The 25,943-nt window shown below is 46.6% G+C and overlaps 1 protein-coding gene across 1 annotated transcript; it reads left to right on the top strand.

Moving 5' to 3' along the window:
• Positions 1 to 1,636: 1,636 nt before the first annotated feature.
• Positions 1,637 to 25,769, top strand: LOC142795564 (uncharacterized; the record flags this gene model as incomplete). The annotated part of the gene is made up of 14 exons (XM_075886081.1): positions 1,637 to 1,774; positions 5,204 to 5,222; positions 6,613 to 6,737; positions 9,225 to 9,278; positions 9,345 to 9,386; positions 10,239 to 10,385; positions 11,219 to 11,436; positions 12,707 to 12,819; positions 13,334 to 13,604; positions 15,231 to 15,480; positions 16,893 to 16,931; positions 17,128 to 17,175; positions 17,580 to 17,717; positions 25,555 to 25,769. Coding segments are annotated over exons 1-14 (1,728 nt in total), but the record flags the coding sequence as incomplete, so codon positions are not given.
• Positions 25,770 to 25,943: the final 174 nt, after the last annotated feature.

Below are 25,943 nucleotides of genomic sequence, written 5' to 3'. Positions count from 1 at the left end.
GCGAGATGCGACCACGTCTACAGTGAAGAAGTTTTTACTTGAACTTTTTGCGCGAGAAGGCTACCCACGTAGTATTGTATCCGATCATGGACCACAGTTCTCTTCAGCAAGCTTTGACGAGTTTCTCACGGAGCGTGGAATAACGCACTACAACTCTTCCGTGTATTACCCACAAGCTAACGGCTTGGTGGAGAGATTCAATAGGGTGCTGAAGTCGTACATTCAACTAGCCCTGCTTGAACGTCGTGACGTACGAACAGCCATGCTTGATTACCTGCAAGTATATCGCTGTACGCCTCACGCGACTACTGGTGCGACACCCGCTGTTCTTCTTCATCGACGCCAACCTCGCACCAGACTTGACATATTGGGATTGCCCGACAGATGCTTCAGCACGGACCCGTCAAGGGCGATTGAACAGCTACGAGAGCATGTCAAAAAGAAGCAAATGATCTCGAAGAGCTACACCGATGAAAAACGTGGAGCCAAGGAACCCAGTTTCGTCGTTGGTGATTACGTGCGCGTTAAGACAACTGCAGCTCACGGTAAGCTGTCTTCACAATTTTCCGCGCCCAAGAAGATCATTGGAAAACGGGGACCGGCCTCGTACCTTTTGGACGATGGGCGTGTGTGGAACGCATCTAAGTTAATCGCAGTTCACTCCGGAGCGGTCAACAAAATGAAATCGGGCACCCCTGCTGTTATGAACTGGACACCTGCATTTAATCGGTCTTCTCATGCATTACAGCCTGAAACCGCTGCCCTTATGAACTGGTCCCCTGCATCTGATCGGTCATCTAGTGCGCCCCAATGGGACACATCAAGAGCGGATGGTCATGAAAGGGCAGACCCCGTATCATCTCCACCAGACGGCACGCAAGCTTTGACCAGTCCAGGATTTAATGCGCCTGCAAGGAAAAGCAAGCGTAAAAAGAAGACCCCAAAGAAATTGAAGGACTTCGTTAGGAAGTAGACAAAAACAGTTTTGTGTGTTTCTACCATTTATTTTTATTTTATTTTATTTTTTTTTTTTTTGCAAGAGGGGATATGTGGTATAAGGCGTCGCTACCGACTACAGCGCTGTGCGGTGGCACGCGCTCGGTGGCCGCCACGGGGGAGAAGGAAGAAGATAAAATAAACAAGATGTCTCCGTTTATGCTGTGCTATTCATTATGCACGATGTAACACTGACCTTAAACATCTTCCACTCCGTTAATGATTGGGTATGAAAAAACTTTAATTAGGCCCATCGCGGCGTGAACTAGCACGTAGCGGGCGACTCCCACGTCGCGATCGGTGAATTGCCGATCCCCCATGGTGGGTTGCGCCAGGATAGAAGGAACAAACAAACAACTAAACCAACAAATACATCGTTATCGTCATGAGCCGGGTGTTTCGACTTCAAGTGCAATTCGGTTGAACAGACTCTCCATTAAGTGAATCCAGAACCGTGAGGGAAACTGTAGAGGTAGCCGCGTCAAACTTGGACGAAATTCACGAACCTGTGCTTATAGGACTCCCAATAAGTTTGCCACTGTGCTATTGCGTAAGTATTCATGCTTTAATTGCCGAGCTTCTTCGTTCTCTCGATAGCAACATTTCACCGCTGGAGGGTGCCCGTTCGCTGTGTGGCTGCCGGGCTCGTGGCCTAGCTGCGCGTGTCTGCGGGAGCTCGGGCGGGGCGCGCGGCTTGGAACCGAGCCTGAGGGAGACGCCGGGGGCACCATGGCCGAAGGCACCACCGAACAGCGCCCAGGCAGCCCCGTCGAAAAACGTAGGTGTTGTTACTTTAGCACTCTACGATTTTGTGCCGGAACTACCGCACTTGCGTCGCTCCGATGTGGCAGGACGTGCCGATACTGTGGCCGTCAGTGTCAGCCGATCAGTTTGGCGGGTATAAATCATGCTTCAGCTATCTAATGATATGATTTATGTGTGGAGTCTAACGTCCCAAAATCATCATATGATATGAGAGACGCCGTAGTGAAGCACTCCGACATCTTAGACCGCCTGGGGTTCTTTAACGTGCCCCAAATCTGAGCTCACGGGCCTACAGCATTTCCGCCTCCATCGAAAATGCAGCCGCCGTAGCCGGGATTCAATCCTGTGTCCTTCGCTTCGTCAGCCGAGTACCTTAGCCTCTAGACAACCGCCGCGGAGCCCATCTAAACGCAAGCATCCTGTCGAATTCGCGCAGCATGATTGCCTGCTTGCTTTTCGAGAAACACGCAGTGTTGATCTAGCTGTTGTGGTGCTCGACTGCAAGCCCAAAGTATCATGAGTCGGACGCGACCTAGGGAGAACACAGGGCACGGTGCCGAAGCGCCGGCCGTCAAGAAGTATGCAGCAGCCGATAGCCGAGTAGAAACTCCTTTATAAGATACAGTGCCGCGCATATATACACAGGGAAGCCCCCCTAAGGGCGAAAATATTTGCATGAAACCGAAACTAACACACCACATGAAGGTCACGGGATCAAATTCCTACCGCGGCGACCGCGTTTTCGATGAAGGTGAAATTGCACGAGGCTCTTGTGCTTAAAGAAAACCAGCTGATATGAATTTGCGGGTCCCCCCACTACCGCGTCTCTTATAATCATGAGGGGTTTTTTAGGATGTTTAACACCAACAATTATTTCCGTCCACGTATGCAGATATTAATAACGGCTGCTCTGATGGTCTCGCGCATATCATCGGTGCTAAGCGCTCGACAACAGCGAGGTGTTGGTCTCGTTGGTTTAGGTCGTTAAACATCTTGCAAATGCGTTACCCTTCGCTCGAAGGGTAATGAATTTGCGCTACTCTTCACAGCCGCTCGCCTGCGGAGCGTGCCCGCAGAAAAGTAGTCCGATGGTCTGCGCGTGTGAGGTGTCCCTAGAAAGCCAGCGTTGCTAGCTAGTGCACGTATTCATAGATTTACGTCGCATTGCTACAAAACGATTGATTGATATGTGGGGTTTAAAGTCCCGAAACCACCATATGATTATGTTGCTACAAAACGATACACTTAGCACTTTGATAAGTGGACTGGGTAGTTGCTGTGTGTGACAAGCTGTGCCTTCGCATTCATCGAGTTGTAAATTAAGCCTTTGTGTATGCATGCTTGTTCTAGTGCGTCGGTGCTTTAATTCCTATTGCGTTACGTGGGGCCCGTATTTATCATTTCATCATAATGCTGTCACGGTGTCGTGAATTCGTGACGATAATCTTCAGTGCTTACGAAGTGGGCGTGGTCTTAACAAAACGATCTCTTGAAGCCTCGAAGCTTCTAGAACATCGTAGGGTACGGTTTGCGCTGAACGTAGTGTAGTGGGGCGATAACAAAACTTGAAAGGAACGTGGCATATTTACTCTAGGTGACTGTGACTAGCACTGCCAAAGGGTGGCGTTTTCGCGTGATGCAACCATGCGCATATGAACCAAAGACAGTGACATTTCAATTCTCTGGTTTGTACCGAAAAATTAACCGTCTTGATCCTGTGTAAAGTATGCCTCTGCTATGATGGTATTTATTTTGCATTTAGCTGAGACAGACTATCGCTGATTAGCGAAAGGGAATGTCTGTGGCAAGAAACGCAGACACGCGATCGAAATCTAAAAATGCTCGTTAATGAACGCCCTCTTCAATTGAATTACTAATGAAGATATGCGAACCGCGATTTATGGTGTGTGAATAAAAAAATCTGGATTAGTTCGGAGCTTAATAAAGTACACACAAAATCAGTCCTTTGCCTGAAGTTTGCTTTCCCAGACATATCACTTCATTTCAGGTTCCAAAATATTTTATTGGTGAAACACATCTGTAAGGGGAGTGAGTGTCTGTGAAAGTGCAAATCGTCCTTGTATAACAAAGCTAGTAGAAACACGGATCACCAGATAATTAAACCATGAACTAATACTTCGATAAACAGACTAATGCGGTTTAAAAAAGGCAGCGATACCATTGTGGCCACGCCACCTTACTCGCAGGCATATATACGCCCGTATTCACAAACGCTCCTCGACTCGACTTCCACCCTCCACTTGACAGAGTTGAGCACTGCGCCACCGCTCGGCAGAAAATGACACTGCGCGACTCGAGAATCACAGCAGATTATTGCTGTTATGCGGTGACTTGTCGTACCTAGAGACGGCGCTCCCATCGACTTTCTCAAGTGAAGGTGAAGCGTCGAGTGAAGGGACGTTCTAGAATGCGGGGGATAGTCTCCTAGAATGAATGCAGATAGTCGCAAGTGCGCGCCGCGAAGAATCGACAAGCTACTTTGCATATCTATGAATTAGGAAACACTGTATGCTAAATGCCCCTATCAATCCAGCCCTCGTTGTCTTATCGCTAAAGAGCACCTAGCGCTGCCAACTTATCTCCTATGCAATAGGGAGATAAAGTTGCTCGCTAGGTATGCCGCGCATGCGCAGACCTTGCCTTTATTTATCCTATGGTGTGCTTGCCCCGCCGCGGTGGTGTAGTGGCTAAAGTACTCGGCTGCTGACCCGCAGGTCGCGGGTTCAAATCCTTGATGTGGCGGCTGCATTTCCAATGGAGGTGAAAATATTGTAGACCCGTGTCCTCAGATTCGGGTGCACGTTAAAGAACCCCAGGAGGTCGAAATTTCCGAAGCCCTCCACTACGGCGTCTGTCATAATCATATGGTGGTTTTGGGACGTTAAGCCCCACATATCAATCAATCAATCAACCTATAGTGTGCTTCGCTAGTGAACGGCTGCGTGTTCAGTGTTCCAAATTACTTTGAGAGCATCTGTTTGCACACAGGTTGGTGCATCTTTCCTCTCCTGTGTACTTAACCGCTTTTGCACTCCCCTTCGTGAGAATGTCTACGAGCGTGAACTTTAGAGTAGTTCATCATCTATCGCCTTGAGCGCCTAATTGTAGAGCGCCCGCAATTGATAATATTAGAGGCACGATAGGATTGCGCAAACTTTCGCGAGGCATTATTGTGTCTGAGTATCCACCCTTATTTAGGCTGGTGATAAGCATTCGGTGCATTTATTACTGTCACTGCTATATTGACTATCTTGTTCGCCAACTTCTTTCTTTGTTGCCATGAGACAAGAATGTCACGTGTGAGTCTTTGCAATATGAATAATGCAAATCGAAAATGACTATGTTGTCGATAAATCATGTCAAAAAATAAGTGTGGTACACTCACTAGCGCTTGTTTCTTTTGCTTATTTGGCTTTTTTAGAAGAGGCAGAAGATGACGGGTAAGTGAAAAAAAAAGCATGCTGACGTACAGCGGTCACGCTGCAATCCATCATTTTCTTTGCTAAAACATGTCCAGTTTCTTGTGAAGCCATGCTACCTTCAATGATTAGAGCCGTAGCGAGCTCACAAATGCGTAAAGTTCATCCCCACGGCATGCATATTCGTTAGGTACACTTTTTGAGTGTAAAGCTAGATTACATGTAATCCGGCTTGTTAGTGCAAACGAAGCAAAAAACACACCTTGCACTGTTTTCTAAATAGTTAATACAAAATTTTTTAAACAGTCACAAGTTATAGTTTTCACACCTTGCTCAGTATGGAGGAATATTCGTGCCAAACTACAACGGCTTATTTGCAAACTATAGGCTGTTCTACGTGAACTAGTAGGGGATACGTGCAGTCGCATCTGATTACGTGTGTGCACTGATTCCTTCTGCGTTCATCAAGGAATTCTCGTTAAACATCCCAAGCTCAGGAAAACGAATAGATAGAGCGCAACTACTAAAAGAAGAAACATCGACAAGAAAAAGCGTTCTTTCCTGTCCTTGTGCCTTCCATCGCTCGAGTAGTTACGCTGTAGTTACGCTGTAACTACTCGATTTCTTGCGCTGTTCAAATATGTTGATTCCAAATCACCACCGACTAAGCCAAGCATCCGTCTTACCAAGATTCAGGTGCACAATTGCTGCTCGCTTTTCTAATTTTATTATTTTTGTTCTAACTTATTTTTTAATGCACATATTGCAATATCATGCGCACTTCTAATGATTGAATCCTAACATCGATAGTTGTACAACTTGGTCCTAAAAGTGAGGTACCGTTGGCAGTAAGAAATTACAGATCACGCACAGGAGCTGGGCGGAAGGTTATTGTCGCCCAGCGCAGTTACGAAATTTGAGTGCTTTCATTTGCAGGTATCTTGACACTTCGCGTTATATGAGCGAATTCACCCACCAAAAACATGAAAAAAACACGAACACACAGGGTTCCTTAGGTTTTCACCCCAGGATCGGTGGCATCTCATCTGGCTTTTCACGGCGTCCACGATCGGCCAACCATTGACCAAGCTAAGCTGTATGTGTCATTCCTCTCGTGATGCAACTTTGTATTCACCATGACGTCATAAATTTTGACGATCCATGGCGTCATGACATCATACAGTGACGTCATCACGTGATGCTTTTTTGCATCACTTGCGTGGGTACCGACTGGAGACAGCGATGCCGGTTGATTTTAGCGTTTGATGATTTAAGGTTTTCGCCTTCTATAACGAAGTCATCGCAGCATGACTAGGGTGTGTCTCGATACAGAAGCACCAGTCACTCGCACACATCAGACAGTTTCGCCTTGATAGAAGTGAGGCCGGCTCTGGGGGGATGCGGTTCGCAGGCAGTCCAGCCTGCTGTCCTGTCGGCTCTTTGCGGTCATTGCGGGCGCAGTGTTCATGGCGCTGGTGGTCCTGTTTGGCGTCCCCAAGGACGATCAGCAGCAGCGCGGGCTATCGACAGCCGCACGTGAGTTGACCCTATATCCTCTTTGACATGTTGACACGGCATGTTGTCACAATGACAGATTACATGTACAGACGTTTCTGTTGCGAGTGCTGCCTTCAACGCACAATCATCTGAAAATTTGCACTCTGATACCAATGGCACAGCTCTAGTCGCCAGGTTCCGAGACAAAAATGGAAGACAACAACTTATTATAGGAAGAAACAATTAGACGTGAAGCTGCAAGATATTGTCTCACTGTTGTGGCGGTGAAGACATTAACCAAGGCTTTAGGTAAACATCAGAGTATTTATTGGGTGAACTTAGGCCGGGCACGATCAAGTTGCCCCAAATAGCCATCTGTGGAGCATGGTCATCTGTGGTCAAAATCTGTCCATCGGGTAAGACGCTCCGGCTCTCCCCACACGAGGCATTCTGCTAGATTCAAATGCTATCGCTTGTACTTTTTCAATGTAGTACACCACTCGTTCGTGAAGTGCATGCACTTCGGAATTGGTGATAACAATCTCAGAAGTTTCAGATACGTGAAGGTGCATCTTTCACCGAGTGATAACGCTGAAGCACTTTGCAGCCGGTAAAAAAGGCTCATCGCTTATGTGTTGTCACGCGGCAGTAACAGTGACGAAGGCAGCAGTCGGTGAAAGATGCACCTTCAAAATGTTCAATGCTGAACATTTTATTTGGGTGAATCTGTGCCCGGAAAATCGAAGGACAACGTGCAAGTGATTCATGCTGTTAACTGTTATCGTCGTAAATAGTTGTCGGCGCTCGACTAATCTGCGAAGCGGTAAAGTGCGTACACTTCCATACGTGTGCTATCGAAGATTCAAGCGTTATCACTTGTGGCTGCGTAAACTGGGGAATAAACTGGGTTATTCGCGTCCTGCGCGCAATCTTAGAAGCACGATCACAAGCACTGCCAAGAAAATGTTGTAGGCCCGTGTGCTCAGATTTTGGTGCACGTTAAAGAACCCCAGGTGGTCGAAATTTCCTTAGTCTTCTACTACGGCGTCTCTCATAATCATATTGTGGTTTTGGGACGTTCAACTCCACATATCAGTCAATCAACAAACACTCCCGAAGCTCCTCAAACACTGTATTGTATAGTCTGCACCGGATTTTCAAGGTTCTACGGGTGAAATCAAAAAGAGCACGTGTGGAAATTAAGAATGCCAGTATTTTTCAACGATCTTAGACTTCAAGCTCTTCCTAACTTCATTGAATTTGAGCGCAGTGCCTAATTTCATTTACACTTCTCAAGAAGTAAGTTGTAATGTAAAAACTGCACTCTGATAGTGCAGCAAATAAGCTGAAATCTTAGTGCACTTGTAGTGATCACTTCTACTGAGGGGTCACGATGTCACCGATTTCCTTGAGACAATGTGGAGTATTAAGCGAAGCATACATGAATACAGGGTATCTCATCGGGAGAGATTTCTTTGTTTCAGGAAACATTATTACATAGACGCTCCGTTATCTTAGGAGGGTTGTTTTACTGTTCAATTGGCGTCATCGATATAGGCATTAATGAGTTCTACAACAACTCGGTGAAAGATTTAAAGCTCTTTACCGTCCGTATTTTGTCACAGGTCTAGACCTTCCTTCGGTGCCGAACGCCCATCTGCCATGTGAGACTCTGGTTAACGTGCATTGCTGGTCTACAATACGCAGTATACGCTTGTCTCAGACTGGTGGCTTAACCAGAGTGTGTCACACCAGCCGCGTGCCCCCCCCCCTCCACTTCACGAATTTTCTTTTTTTTTTTTATTTTTTGCCATACCAAATGATGCTCAACCATGTCTGGCTCCCCGACCCCCGCTTCAGATCGTGGAAAGCCCGTCTTGTCCACCCCCTTCCCCAAAATAACTTCTGCCTATTCCCATGTCTCATACTTGATATAACACATGACGAATTAGATCAATCTAATTCTCTTGAGTGGCCTGTTTCTAATGATTTAGAAGAGGTCGACCAACTCGGGCAATAGCGACTCTTAGAACGTCTACTGCAAGGGATGAACGGGAACTGGTGCTAACTTAATATGCTCGCGCTGTGCACCTAATAATCCCTTCCTCCCATATTCCCAAACTGCGGCCCAGAGCCGTCCTTTTCTTTGAAATAAAGGTTCTATTTATTCATTCATTTGCGGACAAAAATTTTTATAACAGCTTTTGGGGGCTCTCAGTCTTAAATTCACAAAATGAGTTCGTTTCCGTTAGTTTTCCATGGGTTACTCGTGTTCATTTCGTAATATAAGCAGTAGGAAATAAATTGAATTTTTCTAGGGGCTAGTTTCTTTGTGAGACAGTTTCATTGGTCTTCTTTTAGACCTTTTTTTTTCTTTTTCGTGTATCTGCGCAATGTTTTTACATCACCCTGTGTAAGGTTCCTTTACTATCTGTAACGTACGAATGTCGTGAAAGCAAAATCACTCAAAACGTGTGGCATATCCTTGATTCTTCTTTTTTCGACGTTTGTTTTTTTTTGTTTCAGGGGCCTGGTCCAATTTTTCGGGAAGCTTTTCTCTGGCAGGCGCACGCAACTCCGGTAAGTCACACCTACGTCTCCGTCAAAACGCAATGCCAGCCATGAAATCTCCTTTCTTCTTTCCAGCGGACCGACAAGACAAGTTAAACAATTCCGGCACACATAACGGTAAAATTATACTCATTTCATACCGAACGCTTCTTCTGGCTCACTTAGGCGTGAACTTTATGTGCTGTGGTTCTACATACTGCGGAGTACGCAACATATTTTTATGTTCCATCTAGTAATGCTAGTGGGAAATTTTAATCAGTACAGGGAATGCGGTCGCAGAGGAAGAAAGATAGGGGCAAGTGGCCGATAACCGTAGCAACAGTCTCGAATGACGTTGGTAATCTGGGCTTTTGGATGGGTCACTTTTTTTGTGCTATCCACCTTCTTTTTAAAAGGTACATCTTGCTTGCTGCTCTCTTCTTGTGATGAGTGCGGGACATGACACCAGGTGTGTAAACTTTGCCGCTGCTGTACTGTCTATTTATTCTAATCATGCACGCACTGGAAAGGATAAAAAAGTGATGGTCAATTAAAAAGTCGAGGTGGATGCCAAGAAATGGGATGCATGGCCGAGGCCGGCGACGTGTTGTTTGAAGGGACGAAATGTTCAAACTGCAGGCACGCAGTGAAATTTTTTTTGCAGCACGGGGTTCGTAGGAAATCATTTGGAGAAGCAAACTGAAGTCGTCTTGCGTTATGCAGCATAATTCGATGATGACAATCACTATAATCTCGCCGTAAATGAGTTTGTTCATCTTAAAATATTTGCGGAAACACTCGCTGCAACCCATTATTTATCTACAAGGCACACATAATTAAAGGGAACGACCTTAAGCATTATGGCGGTTCTGGATTTGACGAAGGTAGACAGAGCCAGCGAGAGAATGATGGTTCACGTGTAACTTTGACTGTGTTTATAGTATCGTTGAAGATGATCTATAGTCATCGTGTCCGGCTGGCTTGTTGCAGGACAGCCCACACAAGCTCGCCCACTGCTGTGCGTCGTGTCTCGCTCGCTGAACAACCCGATCCAGTACCCGCGCCAGCACTGCACGCACATCGTCTATCGCGACGTGGCCTACAACCCGACCTCCGGACAGTTCACCCCCGTGAATTGTAACATTTGTTCTCTACTTCGTGCTGTACTTTGATATTAATGTCGCCAAACATAAGAATTTTGGGTGTTCTAGAACTTTTATTATCCCATAATTAGATTTTCGAATACCGTCAAACAGTCAAGCATATAATGAACGAACGTTACGTACGATTTGATAACGTTCAAGTATACAAAATTTTAGGTGGTCAGAGTAGCATTCCAACCATTGGTAAACGTGGCTGCGCCAAAATTTCAACGCTTGCAGCTCAACAGTATATAGACAATACAACGGGCCATATACGAAGATCCAACATTCTTTTTCACGTTCTAACTTGCCATGTTAGCCAGATACATTAAGCATGATGCTGAACGTGAAGGTAACTCTGTAGCCTAAGCCTATTAGAGTAAATCAAAGCAAATGTAAGGGGCACACTGCAAGACCTAACGAGAAGTTTGACAAATTGCTCTGCATTGATGTGGTTAATATTGCATCTTAGTGTTGTTGCACCTTGAGGATATCCCTTGCACTACGTCTGTGAAAGTTGTTCTAGTATGATTTCGCTTCATTTTAAGCAAAGCGAATAATTTTGAAGGTTTTCAGCTTCAGATCCTTCAGTGAAAGAAATAGTGAGCTTGTTGGTACGGAAGCACGATAAAACAGAAGCTAATTTCATGTATAAAACTTTAAAAACCATACGATAAAGTAAAATAACACCCTTCAGCGAGAATATTCTGTCTTCGTTTCTTGAACCTTAATGACACAACCTAAAGCGCGATACGTTGGCAACAAATCACCAAAACCAGTTTCGAAAGCCGGGGGTGCTTGATGTGCGTTCGGTTTCGCCCCGCGCAGCGCCCACATTTGTGGCACTTCGGATGCTGGTCGAGGTGACGAAGCAACGGGCGCTGGTGGCCGTGGCCAACTTGGAGCATGAGAAGACACCCGAGAGGGCACGCCGATTGGCCGCGGCCTTGGTCAAGTGGGTTCCATCATCAGGATTCCACGGCGTGGCTGCGCTAGGCATCGATGGTACTTCCGACAAGCTGCCAGAATTGGGCCCGTTATTCAAGGCAAGCTTTCTCGCTGAATGAGCGACTGACGAGACGTCGTATGCTAGTATGGTTCAAGGCCACCACTATGAGGGCTACGGGCAAACAGTTGCATGGTCGGATCTTGTAATTTGTTGAGAGAACAGCTTGCAACCACAGCTTAATATGTGGAGCTCTGTGTTGTGAGCAGCGACTGGGTATCTCGACGCACACATGAGGCCTTTTCTGGTGGTTAATCTTGTACACATACTTTTATTGACTCCTATATTATGAGTTTGTTTTTTGTTTTCAATAAATTGTCAGTTGCTAGAACATGTCTGTGTTGTTCGCTCCTTCCGGTGTCAACTTTTTTCGCACAGTTCAACTCGGAATGAATTACCATCTCACACCAACACTCTGTTTTTCCAAGTAGCATAACGCTGTAAATCAGCTTGACGTCACAAACTGCTAAATCTTGAGGTTATCAGTAACTCCATTTGATGGCGTCATCTGATGACGCCATCATCACTTGTTCGGAGGTAGGCCGATTATAGACGTAATTAAATATTGCGTAAAGGGCAGAAAGCTTTAAGGGAGATGAAATGATATGAACTCTACAATCTACTAAGGAAGTAAAGGTAATTTTTAAGAAGTGTTTCGTGAGTGCTCTAGCCCAGGCTTTCCTTTTGTAACATTTGTTTCTCTGTGCTTTTCTTGCTTTAGGTTGACTATGAGTGGTCTTCGCGTGACTGTGTTTAGCAAGAGATTGAATAGCTCGGTTTCCCTTTTACTCGTTCAGCTCTTCCCCATAGTGTTAAGTAGTAATGAACTATTCTCAGAAACCTGAGAATAACTTGCATAAGTATGCCACATTCAGCTGCCATGGCAGACATGCTTAAGGCTCGTTCGTCAGAGGGCATATCATCTGTAGCGCGCTTAGCTAATGCTTTCTCAGCAAGCCAGTGCTTTTGCATCCAAATCAGTTTGCTTGAAAGCTGGCTCAGATGATATGTTCACTGTTATTGAATACTAAACGTATAAAGTTCCTAAGGCATTCAGTTGTGGTGAAATGCAAAAACAAGCTTTGATGTTTGGTTCCTGCCCTGTCACGCACGTGCTTCAGCTTGAGGCTGTGTGCAACACTAAGTAAATCTCACTGTCACCGGTTGTTTCGTGATGTGTCGGGGTGTCTTTAGATTGAATCTCTCTTTATAAAAACCTTTTCAAGGTCATTGATTTGTTTAGGGTATTATCAAATGAAGTTAGAGGATGGCCCCGCAATAAACCCTTCTCAATGCATTATATTGCCCAGGAGCTACAGACTAGCCTGAAACCGGAGAATCTTCAATTTCTGGCAGCCGTCCATGTTCGTGACTGGGACATTCCTTCAAGCCTTGTCGTTGGCCGGCTCGCGGCTATAGCACCGTGAGTTCAGAGCACCACCCAAGCTTGTCGCCTCAAATAGCCACCTATATCGAAGTTAATATTAGACACTGGTTTCTATTGCCACTAATTTGGCACTGATGTGCAGATGCTCTTCTAACTTCCCTTTGCCGTCGCCTATTATACTATACATCGCTACGCTATACGCTTTACCATGTCACCTCCTCATTTATTTTATTTTCAACTCCCTAGCTATTTTATACCACACACGGTTATGGTATGATTTACTATCACTTCCTTCAACCTAACTGATATCGTTCCTTCTGACCCTCACTATTCTCCGCTTTCTCATCACACTCACATCACTAGTCAACCTCACTTCCTTTTACTGTCCCGTACGCAATAAAACTTCGGCAATGAAAAAGGTCTACTAGGCATCGAATTCCTCTAACATAAACGGTTGAATGGTCTATTCTAATGAAATAAGTGCGGATCATCGTAAACGGGACAGACTGAAAGTCTATAGTGAGGGTCACATTTAACTTGCCGTTCGCAGGTACCTCGACTACCTCGTTCTGGAGACGCACTACGAGGATCGCTACAACGCCTGTCAAATCGCTTACTCGTCAGTCTTCTACTCGACGAGCGCACAGCCTTCACCCAGCGTACCCATCGGTCAGGCGCTAACGTGGATGACCAGCCTGCTGACGGATCAACGGCAGTACGTCACCACCTGCTTCTCGATCAACATGGGCGCCGTCGTGTTCCGTGATGCAACGGAGACGCGCGGATACTGCTCGGGCAGCGGCCTTGTCTCCTACATGCAGGCACGTTGACGGCGTCCTCACACCACACGTTAAAGGCTCGCACTTTCACCTACAAATATGAAACGTGCGGGAAACTATAAACAAAAACCCCTTGATATTGTGGAAGAATAACGCCACGAACAGAGCTGTAAACGCACATGGCACGTCAATATCATCTATCATTTGTTAGAAAGCGCTAGGCCATGCGTTCTTTTTGTCCTGTGCTCTACGCTCTTTTGCAATGTTCATGCACCGCATAGCACCCCTGAGAAAAATTTTACGGTGAACTCCCTTATTGCTAGCGAAGACGCGTATGCTTGGATGTTTTCTCGTTTTATCAAACTTTTTTTAGTGCGTCATCTCCCCAAATTCTGTAAGCGAATTTATGAACGTCTAGGTTAGGTTAGAATAGGGTTCTTAGCCTGGCGGGTTCACTAGCGCGTCTCTCCTCTCTGTAGATATTTTGATAAACGTTGTTGAGGTACTGCGAGGGACTGTTTGAAACACATTTAGTACGCTGCTCTTCAGAGCGTTTTTTGTTGTTGTTGTTGTTGTTATGACCCAGAGAGTGCAATTAGTGAGAGAGAAATATTTGTATCTAATATTCTATTGTAACTTTTAAAAAGTTCATTAGAGTTATCCATGCTTTCTTTCCACCAGGGCTTCCGAAATTTTAAGAAAAGCAATTTTCTTAATTCAGTAAATCCTGTTCGTTAATCTTTCATATGTCGCCTATTATTAACTCTCTGTAAATGCCTAAGACTGACACAGTATTTCGAGACACTGGGTACGCTATTGCAAGAAAAATACTGCCATAGTATGATTTCTGTGTTTAGATAATTCATCATAATAAAATTTCAACTGAACATTTTCTCATCCGTTCATCGTGCTTTGTTCTTGCATAAGTAAAATCAGATGTATCACTGGAGATATTGTGCGATTTGGTTCTGGGTTACATTTATTACGTGGTTCGCGGGAAGCGGCACGTCGAATGACTCGTCGAACATGGTAGTGCCTTCAGCAAAGTGACACACTACAAAACGAAGTAAAATAGGCGCATTTATTTCTCAGGAGGCTGAATTCACCAAAGCTCAATGCATCTTGCTTTTATTTTTGTCTATGCAAAGCACCTTTCTGCTGGGAGCTGTGTCCATCCCTCGGTGACCGTCCGCTCCCCCACTGCGCATGCGCCAGCTCTCCCCTCTCTTCGCGCTCACGAGAGGAGGTTGGCGTTGCCCCAGTTTTGTTTTTTCCTCCCCGATTATTTCTCCGCCGCAGCTGTGCGCCTGTATACGATGCTGTACGCACAGGCTCCGTTGCGCTCTTCTAGCAGCACTGGGTTTTCACCTTGCGGCCCACACGCGGTATTACACAAAAATAGGAGGAGGTGGGGCGAGTAACATAAACGGTAGACAAAATACGCACAACTTCACGCACAAATTAAACTTACACGGAAAAATAGAAATCGAAACGCAAGTGAACACAAGCGCTGCTTCGTATCCCAACTAGATTCCCCAAAGTTGAAGAGATGGTGTGATTTTTGTCTTAACCACTCGTCGACACAATTAACTAGGACCAGAAATGGTACTCTCAATACCGTACGAACCGTCTCAAAGGGTTGAGATTCTGTTTTGTTCTTTTCTGCAGGTTTGCAAGGGTGCCGAGTGGCGGCCCACCTCAACCGTGGCCAACTTGGATGCACTGTCTGTGTTGCGACTGGGCCACGGCCGCGTGGAGAGCCACGAGGACGACCCGCTGCTCGCCAGCAAGGTGAGCCATGCGCTGGCCAACTATCCGCGGGCATGCGTGGTCGCGTACGACGTCGATCTCGATGACTACGAGGGACAGTGTGACAAGGAGCCGTTCTCCAGACTGCGGAACCTCCGCCATGCAGAAGGTACGTGTGCGTCAATTCTGGGGCTGGAGTAGGCGGACTAAAATTAGTCGTTTCCTGCCTTGGGAGACATCTGTATACGTAGTCTATCTATCGGCAGCAGCAGCAGCGAAGTCTTATAACCAAGTGATAAATAACCGAAAAGTTAAGCGAGAAAAGCACTGACCCTCTAGAACATTTTGACGATTTCCCAGGACAATCGACCATTATCCATGAAGGACACATGAGGATGCGATATAAAATGTTCGAAACTTGCGAACACAATGCGGTTTGTAGAGCGACACTGAAGTTTTACCAGAATATTTCAGTATATCTCTGCCGCACAGAACCAGGAACTTTTTTGCAGCTAACATTATTCGTCAGATATCAATTTTCTCGGGGTTTCCCGTTCACTTACGGCAGGCCGCCGGTGCCACCAGCGGAAGATAGCGGTACATGCACGTTCCTCAAATCCTGGTTACGTGAATTTTTTATCGCTGATGCTTGCACTGGTAGCCCGAAAAGAAGGGTACAAGGCATGCAGCTTTTTCTCAGCGCTGTGTCCATCCCTTGGCGACCGTCCGCTTCTGCACTGATAATGCGCCAACTCCCAACCCCCTCTCCGCGCTCACGTGAGCTAGAGCGCTCGTTTGTGTCCCTTCCGTGTTCGTCTATTCGCAACCAAAATACATCCATACTAACTAGCCCAACTTTTAATACTGTTGCTTTTGTAAGGCAAGAAACAGCATTGGTATATTGCGAACGATGAGAAAATGCTGTCAAGGACATGTTCCGAAAAAACCTGTTTTACCGTTTGCCTTTGCTATGAATATTAAAACTACACGCTCTATGGTAAAGCGGAAAGGCGGGCGATTAGAAACATGTACACTTATGGACTTATTCAGTGTCTACATTGGACTGACTGCCAGATGAGCTAATATCAGGCTACGTGAGCATGATAATTCCTTGAAGGGAGAGACTCCTCCTCATCTCGCCAGTAATATTCGAGAATGCGATTGCACGCCTTCGTTGGCACAAACCTCATCGATCGCGCCTTACGATTAACGCACACGTGAGATCGCCGAAGCCTGACATGGCCAAATGGGTAGCAATTTTATCGGTCAGACGTCGGTGTCATTATCAGAAGATATTTATCACTTGTAACCACGTCTGTGGTTTACGTTTTCTGTATACATTTCAATTTTTTACATAATTTATTTGTTCGACGATCACTTGTTCCGCCTTATTCCAACGTGTTTTGGCCTGCTTTGTACAATTTATACAATTTCAACCTGTAAAATCTACCTGGCAAGCTGTTTTGAAAAAAAAACCACTCTGAGCAATTTTACCAAATTTAGCACCGTTACTGTTTGCCTCGAGCTTACTTTTTTGGCAGTTTCTAATATTTACAGTTTCAATAGTTCTTTCTTTTGCAGTCCGTAATGACCCACAAATGGCGGCGCAGACCTTGGGCAGTAAGTTACTTTTGCTTTTGTAACTATACAACACTCCTATAGCCATATCCTCAGCACTAATACGAAACACTGTAGCAGTACCTACGCAGTACACGCGCTTCAACTCTAGGGCAAACTCCCTAGTATTGTGAACAGCTTCATTTTCGCTTCTTTTTTATCTTTTGTACGAACTCGTTTGTCTTTTATTTCTCTTTAGAGTCAGCTGATGACGAACTCAAGAAGCGCTGCATGCCGTATGGAAAAGGTAAGCTATGCTTTCTGATTAGCTATTAAGGTATGTGGCGTCATGCAAACATCACATTTGAGGGCCGACTCTTTTGAATACTATTAAAGCAGCGTGTAGACAGAAAGTTCGTCTCCATTAAAGGTAGTTAAAATATATCAGTACGTCTTGACGTACTTTTTCATAAAGGGTTCTAGTGCAGGAACTCTCGCTCACTGCAAATTCAAACCAACGAAGAGACGTGGCTCGAAGTGGGTCACATATTTTCCCTATTTCTATTAGACTAGATTATTCTCGTAGATTAAATTAATCATTGCTTTAAAGCACAATGTACGAAAGGTAAGAATGCGGTTGATGATACACTGTTCTGTTCATGGCATTGAATTACTGAATGCTCAAGGATTTCTTCCACTGCTTGCGCACAGAGAACAAGCGTCCGCTCGTCTGCGTGCTGTCCGATCGCATCGACGTCGACCGCAACGTGTCCAAGCTCTTCTGCACTCACATCGTGCTCTCGTTGCGCCGCTACGGTCGGCTGGACGCTCTGCAGGACATAACCAAAGGTACGCGTATACCCACTTTTTCAGAGAACGTGGCGGGTGAAGAACAATATGTGTTACTCGAAGGCAGTGCCGTAGTAGTCTCTTCTTGCCAGTCGACTCTATGATCTTCGCCACCATCCTTCGAGAAACTTTCAGTGCCTATTCTTGTCTTGCACTGCTTTCAGGATCAAAGTCATTGCAAACTCTCTCTGTGCCTTAATTTGTTTTTCCTTCTTAATTGGCCCACGTTCGACCGAGTGACAATTTCATGTGGCGGCATCATCATTTAACTGACGTGGTTGATTGGGCGAGTTGGTACGACAGGACTCACATAAAAAAACAGCGCCAATAACGAGGAACAAGAAAAGAAGGAGGCAGACCGCGGCAATGACTTACAACAAGATTTATTTGCTGGAACCACGCAATATATACTTGAGCAGTATCTGACAAAAAGAGAAAAGACAAATCAAAGAAAACAGAATTCACCTAACAACCGAGTAATCATCCTGATAACGCGCCATGAACGGCCTTCGATTGCTCTATTACAAAAAGAAATAGATTTTCTTCAGAACGTTGGTACACGTGTTGTTCATGGTGCGTTATCATGATGGTTACTCGGTTGTTAAATGAATTCTGTTTTCTTTCATTTGTCTTTCCTCTTTTTGTCAGGTACTGCTCAAGCATATATTGTGCGGTTCCAGCAAATAAATATTGTTGTAAGTCAGTGCCACTGTTTGTCTGCATTTTTTCTTGTCCCTCGTTATTGGCGCTGTTTTTTTATCTGAATCATGTAACAGCATGTTATGTTACGTTACGATGAAGTCGCGGTGACGTCATGGTGATGCCACAAATATTGGTGATTTGTTCACTTATTAATTGAAAAGTACCTTACAGGTTTGAAGGCATTTATTAAGGGAAGGGGGCGAGGGAGTTTACAGTGATATCAGTAGCTAACTCATAATGAAAAAAGTGCTGCAGAGCATGTTATTAATAACAACAAAATACTTCGTAAAACATTACCAATGCAGTCAGTCATCGTAATTCAACAATACACAAAAAGTGGATTGCAGCATGTCAATCAACAGGACACGCAACACTTCACAATATGAAAGAGCTTGAAAGTTAAACGAGAGATACGAAAGTTTTGAAGACACTGTGACGTTATATGGTACTGTCATCAAGTTATAATTGCTTGCATCACTTGAGTTCACGACGATGGCGAATTTTCGCGTTTGACGAGGTATCTAAGGCTTCACTTTAAAATTAATGTCGAATAAAAACCGCAAAGCTTAGCGATGCTACTCAGTTTCACGGTTGTCTTCAGTAGCATCGCATGGCTGCGTTTACAAACTTTTCGCATTACTTCAGTTATGCGCGCAAGAAAACACGATGCCAGTCATGGTATGTTTCAAAAACAAACATGTGAAGAGCTATTACAAGAGGGCAGATGAATATTTCATGATTAAGGTCGGTTAGAGGTGAGAAAAGCGAGTGGAAATGCTGACAAGTGAATCTAAACAGCCTGACGTAATGCTTTCGTCTAAGATTGTATTCTAGCAAATGTTAGTAAGTTTCGCGTTCAAGTCTCTCTTATGCAAAGCTGACAATTACACTCAGACTCGTAATACGAAGCTACCAACATCGTTAACGGCTACAGTGATGAGGTGTTAATCTTTTTTCTGCCATGTAGCTGATTGTTAATTCGAAGTTATAAAATACACATGATCTTACTCTGGTGTTTTTTTCAATCTCACTGGAACGTTCACATCGTATATATTGTTACGTGATTTCGTCTGACTGAAAGAGGGCATAGTGGGGCATACCCAAGGAAGGTGCCTCGGACTGAGAGTAAAGAAGTGGACGTTGTGAGTGAGCTGCGTTGTGTCTGCGGACCGACAACTGTTATTTTCCACGTAACATTTTGGTGGAGGTGCTGGGTGCTCTTCTGACAACGGAGCTACGCAGTGGACGCCTCCTTAAGTCTGCTACCATGGCTCCGGGTGAGGATACGGCTTCGCCACCTACCTCAGCAACGACAGCAACCCGGTACGTCGCCCTAACGCAACCCCGTGATCCCGGTACCTTTACTGGAGAGGACAACGTGAATGTGGACAAGTGGCTTAGCATGTACGAGCGCATCAGCAAGCAATATGGCTGGGACCCAACCGTTATGCTTGCGAATGTCATTTTCTATCTTGACAAGACCCCTCGCACCTGGTTTGAAACCCACGAGCACGAAATCACAAGCTGGGAAATGTTTAAACAACAGCTCCGCGACCTTTTGGCAACCCGTTTGGTCAACAACTTGATGCCCGAAAGCAATTGGCTGTCCGTACACAGACGCCCACTGAGCCCTACTTGACTTATATTCAAGACGTCTTAGCGTTGTGTCAAAGGGCCGATCCCAACATGACTGAGGCCGACAAGATTTCGCACGTGTTAAAAGGAATCGCCGACGATGTGTTCAGTCTACTTGTATTCACCAACGTAACGACCATGGACGCCGTGATCAAAGAGTGCCGCCGTCTCGAGCAGGCGAAGAGTCGACGCATTTTGCAGCAGTTTCAGCGCCTACCCAACACCGCGGCAACGTCGTCTTGCGAAGCCACTCCTTGTCATCCGTCTACAACCGACGACGTGACGCGCATCGTCCGACGTGAACTCGAGGCCGCTTACCCGGCTGCCAACAAACCGACGTTGCCCGACGCCTCAACGCCAGCTGTCGCCTTGATCCAGGCTGTTGTCCGCCAGGAATTTGCTAACCTTGGCATCCTGTCCACTGCATCCACACTGGATAATACTGGCCCCTCGATAGCTTCTGTGGACATGAGACGTCGCCGTCCGTACTCTATCCGAACCAGGAACCCGTCTGAATGGCGAACAGCTGATGATAAGCCAATTTGCTTCCGCTGTGGTCGCGCAGGACACATCGCTCGTTACTGCCGCAGCCAATGGCCATCTATGTCTTCTGGCTCATACTCCGCTTACAGTAACTCATTCCGTCCACCAAACCACCGTTATCCGACCTGCACCGAGTCTACAGCATTTACTGCCCCTGAGGACTACGGCCACCGTGCCCCGTCGTCGCCACCGCCTCAAAGCCGCCCTTCTCGTTCAAACACGCGTCGCCGCTCTCCCTCGCCATCGTTCAACCGCCGCGCGTCCCCGGAAAACTAGGCTGCGCAGCTTCTGGAGGTGAAGCTGCCCTGTCGACCTTACCCAAAAATCCTCTGTTGCCCTTACGTTTGAACCGGAACACCCTAGAAGTATATGTTGATGGTACAGCTGTTGAAGCTTTGATAGATACGGGCGCTCACGTCTGTATTATGAGTTCGCGTTTTCGTCGTCGCATGAAGAAGGTCCTCACGCCCCCTTTGACCAGTGTCGTCCAAGTTGCAGATGGTGCAAAAGTCCCTGTCGTCGGTATGTGCACAGCTCAACTTACCGTAGCCGGTCATCAAGTGGTCGTCCTTTTTACCGTGCTTGAAACATGTCCCCACGACCTCATACTAGGCCTCGATTTTCTTGCCGCCAATTCTGCTCTGATTGATTGCTCCGCTGGTGTGCTCCGCCTTGAACTGCCACAAATCAGTGCCGCCCCGTACCAACCTACATGCCGATTACAATGCAGCGATTTTGTTCGCCTGCCCTCGAAAACTGTGACGTACGTCGATTTTCTGTGCTCACCAGCTGTGCCCGACGGTGACTATTACGCTACGCCTCTCACCGACGTACTCCTTGCGCACAATGTTGCAGTGCCCTATACGGTGCTCAGCATCACAGATAACAAAACTTGTCTACCTCTTGTCAATTTCGGCTACATGAATCATGTGCTTCCACAAGGCATTTCTGTGGCCCACCTGTGTCCGTTGCTCGATTCACAAATTGAAGTGCTTGCCTTAGACACACTTGCTTCACCGCAGCGCACATCACTCGCAACACATTCGGGCAGCTGTCAAATTGTAGACATGATCGCCACAGATCTTCCGCCTCCGAAAGTTGAAGCCCTACAACATCTTCTCGAGGCCTACCAGGATATTTTCGATTTTGGTGACCGACCTCTTGGGCAGACGTCCTTTGTCCAGCATCGCATACACACAGGTGATGCCAACCCTGTTCACCGCCGTCCCTACAGAGTGTCTGCTTTTGAGCGGAGCATAATTCAGAAGGAGGTGAACAAGATGCTAGCGAAGGACATTATTGAACCATCCTCCAGTCCCTGGGCATCCCCGGTGGTATTAGTTAAAAAGAAGGACGGATCGTGGCGATTTTGTGTGGACTATCGCCACCTTAACAACATCACCAAGAAAGACGCATACCCTCTGCCCCGCATTGATGACGCCCTTGATTGCCTCCATGGTGCCGCCTACTTTTCTTCCATCGATCTTCGTTCTGGTTATTGGCAGATTGCCGTGGACCCCATGGACCGAGAGAAGACGGCTTTTGTAACACCCGATGGCCTCTATCAATTCAAAGTCATGCCTTTCGGCTTATGTAATGCCCCCGCCACCTTTGAACGAATGATGGACTCCCTGCTCCATGGATTCAAGTGGTCTACGTGTCTTTGTTATCTGGATGACGTGATTGTGTTTGCTCCCACTTTTGAAGCGCACCTTGAGAGACTGTCAAAAATTCTTGATGTATTCCGTCTCGCCGGCCTTCAGCTGAATTCATCTAAGTGCCGGTTTGGTCGCCGTCGCATTACAATACTTGGACATATTGTTGACGCTTACGGTGTACAGCCTGACCCAGAAAAAGTTCGAGCTGTGAAGGACTTTCCTGTGCCGAAAACCGCCAAAGATGTCCGCAGCTTTGTGGGGCTCTGCTCCTATTTTCGGCGGTTCATCAAGAACTTCGCGGAAATCGCTCGGCCCCTAACAGATTTACTCAAACCGGATGAGACGTTTACCTGGGGCCCTCGCAAGCAGCAGCATTTTCCGACCTGACCACTTGGCTCACTTCTTCTCCTGTGCTGGCTCACTTCGACCCTACGGCACCGACGGAAGTGCGCACCGATGCCAGCGGTTACGGAATAGGCGCTGTGTTAGCTCAGCGACAACGTGGGCAGCATCGCGTGATAGCTTATGCCAGCAGGCTGCTGTCCACCTCGGAGCGTAATTATTCCATCACAGAGCGCGAATGCCTAGCGCTGGTGTGGGCAGTCGCGAAATTTCGCCCTTACTTATACGGCCGACCATTTATAGTTCTTACCGACCACCACGCTCTCTGCTGGCTCGCCTCCCTCAAAGATCCCACAGGTCGTCTCGCCCGCTGGGCACTCCGCCTCCAGGAGTATTCTTACACCGTAGTGTACAAATCAGGAAAACTGCATAAAGATGTGGATTGTCTGTCACGCTACCCTGTGGCCGACTGCGATCCTACGAGCACTGATTCTGTGGGCTGCGTCCTTTCCACCTCCCAGCTGCTTCATCTCGGGGACGAGCAGCGTCGCGATCCGGATATCAGCCGCCTAATACAACAGCTCGAATCTTCACCGCAAGACGCTTCCGTTCGCATGTTTACCTTAAAAGACGACACCTTATATCGGCGTAATTTATCGCCCCATGGTCACGACCTACTTCTGGTCATACCAAAGCACCTGCGTTCTACAGTCCTACGCGAGCTCCATGACGCGCCAACCGCGGGTCACCTTGGTGTCTCTCGCACATATGACCGTGTACGCCGCCGCTTCTACTGGCCTGGCCTTTCACGTTCTGTACGTCGCTATGTCAACGCTTGTGAAATTTGTCAGCGTCGCAAAAAGCCGTCGAGACTACCTTCCGGATATCTTCAGCCCATCGACATCCCATCGGAGCCATTCTTCCGTGTTGGTTTGGACCTTCTCGGTCCCTTCCCAACATCCGCCTCCGGAAACAAGTGGGTCGCGGTGGCTACGGATTACGCGACCCGTTATGCAGTTACGCGAGCCATGCCAACAAGCTGCGCTACAGACGTCGCTGATTTTCTACTACGCGATCTCATTTTAGTGTATGGAGCCCCTCGTCAACTGCTGACAGACCGAGGCCGTACGTTCCTTTCGAAAGTGGTTGACGATATCCTGCGTTCCTGCTCTACCCAACGTAAGCTCACGACATCGTACCACCCCCAGACAAACGGGCTTACAGAACGTTTAAACCGCACCTTGACAGACATGCTATCGAAATACGTCTCGGCCGACCATCGTGATTGGGACCTTGCACTACCCTACGTGACGTTCGCATACAATTCCTCCCGGCATGACACTGCCGGGTACTCGCCATTTTACCTTCTGTTTGGACGCGAACCAACATTGCCGTTGGATACCTTCCTGCCAGCCGCTGCGCAGTATACTTCTGAATATGCACGCGACGCTATTACCCGAGCTGACCATGCTCGTCAGCTTGCCCGCAGTAGATTAATGGCGTCCCAAGACTCGAAGAAGCATCGTTACGACGAGCGGCATCGCGACGAACACTTTCCAACAGGCTCCCTCGTTCTTCTTTGGTCCCCTACGCGACATGCAGGCCTGTCAGAAAAACTTCTCTCTCGTTTCACGGGCCCATACCGCGTGCTTAGACGAGTGACCGACACTACATATGAAATTGTCCCTGATAGTCCATCAACCTCTTCCGCTCTGCTGTCAAGGGACATCGTCCACGTATCAAGGCTCAAGCGTTACCACACTGCTCCTGCTGTGGCCCCGTAAACTCGCCGGGTCGGCGCTTTTGCCGCCGGGGGTCGTGTTACGTGATTTCGTCTGACTGAAAGAGGGCATAGTGGGGCATACCCAAGGAAGGTGCCTCGGACTGAGAGTAAAGAAGTGGACGTTGTGAGTGAGCTGCGTTGTGTCTGCGGACCGACAACTGTTATTTTCCACGTAACAATATGAAGGGTTTCTTTTTTCCTCAACAGATTTGTAAAGGCCAGTACTCTCATCATACAAGGTGTTACAGTTAGCGAACTTATTTGTGTTGTTTTCGGTAAGCGGGCGCACGAAGACATAGGCTGAAATAGTATTTTCTTGATGTCATTCACTTTCCATTGACACTGCACTGATGAGCTTTCAGAAACAGTTAGACAGCAAAATAAGGCAAAAATAAAAAGAACTTTCGGTCATATATATTGTCCTGCAACAAAAATTTCATACTAGTTTACTTAGGAACAGAATGAAGCACCACTTTCCCACAGCTAGGGTAATACTAGTCTCTAAATTTTGGCGTCTTATTCTTGAAATTTCTTTCTAATATAACAGGTCTAAGAGCACCAAAGCTAAAGTCTATTGCAATTGTGGATGGAATTAGTTAATTCTAACAGTGTACTCAGCAAGCTTCATTTTCAATAAATTATGAGCTCAGATAAAAGGCACGTACATTACTTGGAATAAAGAATAAATGCCCTACTTGAGTATTTTTGTTTTACTTTCTATTTACCTTAATAACGGCGCTGGCACATTGGTATGATATATATTTTTGTATTTTTTTTAATCGTGCCAGTTCGGTTCAGCAAGCGTTCTATCAGTTTTGAGCTATTTCAATCTACAATGCGATTCACCTTGACTCATAACCTGCTAACTAGATTAAATTATAGAGCCTGTCAGTTTGACGTCATAGTGAACTAGTGCAGAAAATCAAATGATGTCACCGCCCACTTTTTTAGAACAACTTCTCTTTTTTTTACTTATGAAGATTTTTCCCATTCGAGGGGCTTTTATGTTATAGCATTGGTATGATTGACCAACGACACTCGTATAATTTATTTCCAGTGTTTTTTTCTTCTCTGGCGCTTAGCGTCGACTTGCCGTTTATAGGTTTGTCGTAGCCAGCGTATGAAACTTGCATAGTCACTCCATGTCCTGGTGGTGTTGCTAAATGTTGCACAGAGTACGTGGCGCAGCTGCGCAACGCGGCACCATCGGGCGCCTGCATTTTGGTGGCGCCGCACGAGAGGGCGCTCGAGCAGAACCACGAAGCCGAAGCCGTGCGCCTGGCCGAGGCCACCGCGGTGCAGCTTAAGGGCAAGGAGATCGACGGGCTCGCGTTCCTGCACGTGGCCCGCACCAGCGCCGCACTCGTCGAACTCGGACCCACGCTCGAGGTTAGTCCTCTCCCGGCCCGCTGTGCGGCTCTGCTGTGCAGAACGTAAACGATTGCCAATATTCGTGTAGTCCTTTAAAACCCAAAAACAAATGCAGGCTCCACCTACAGCCATCACTGTCCCGGTCTGGAAGATTTTGCACGGACGTTCCATTTAATCACACAAGCTTATTTC

The sequence above is a fragment of the Rhipicephalus microplus genome, unplaced genomic scaffold (assembly GCF_043290135.1).
Source record: "Rhipicephalus microplus isolate Deutch F79 unplaced genomic scaffold, USDA_Rmic scaffold_734, whole genome shotgun sequence".
Lineage (NCBI taxonomy): Eukaryota > Metazoa > Arthropoda > Arachnida > Ixodida > Ixodidae > Rhipicephalus > Rhipicephalus microplus.
The sequence above is the reverse complement of the archived record's forward strand: the minus strand, read 5'-3'. Positions and strand labels throughout refer to the sequence as shown.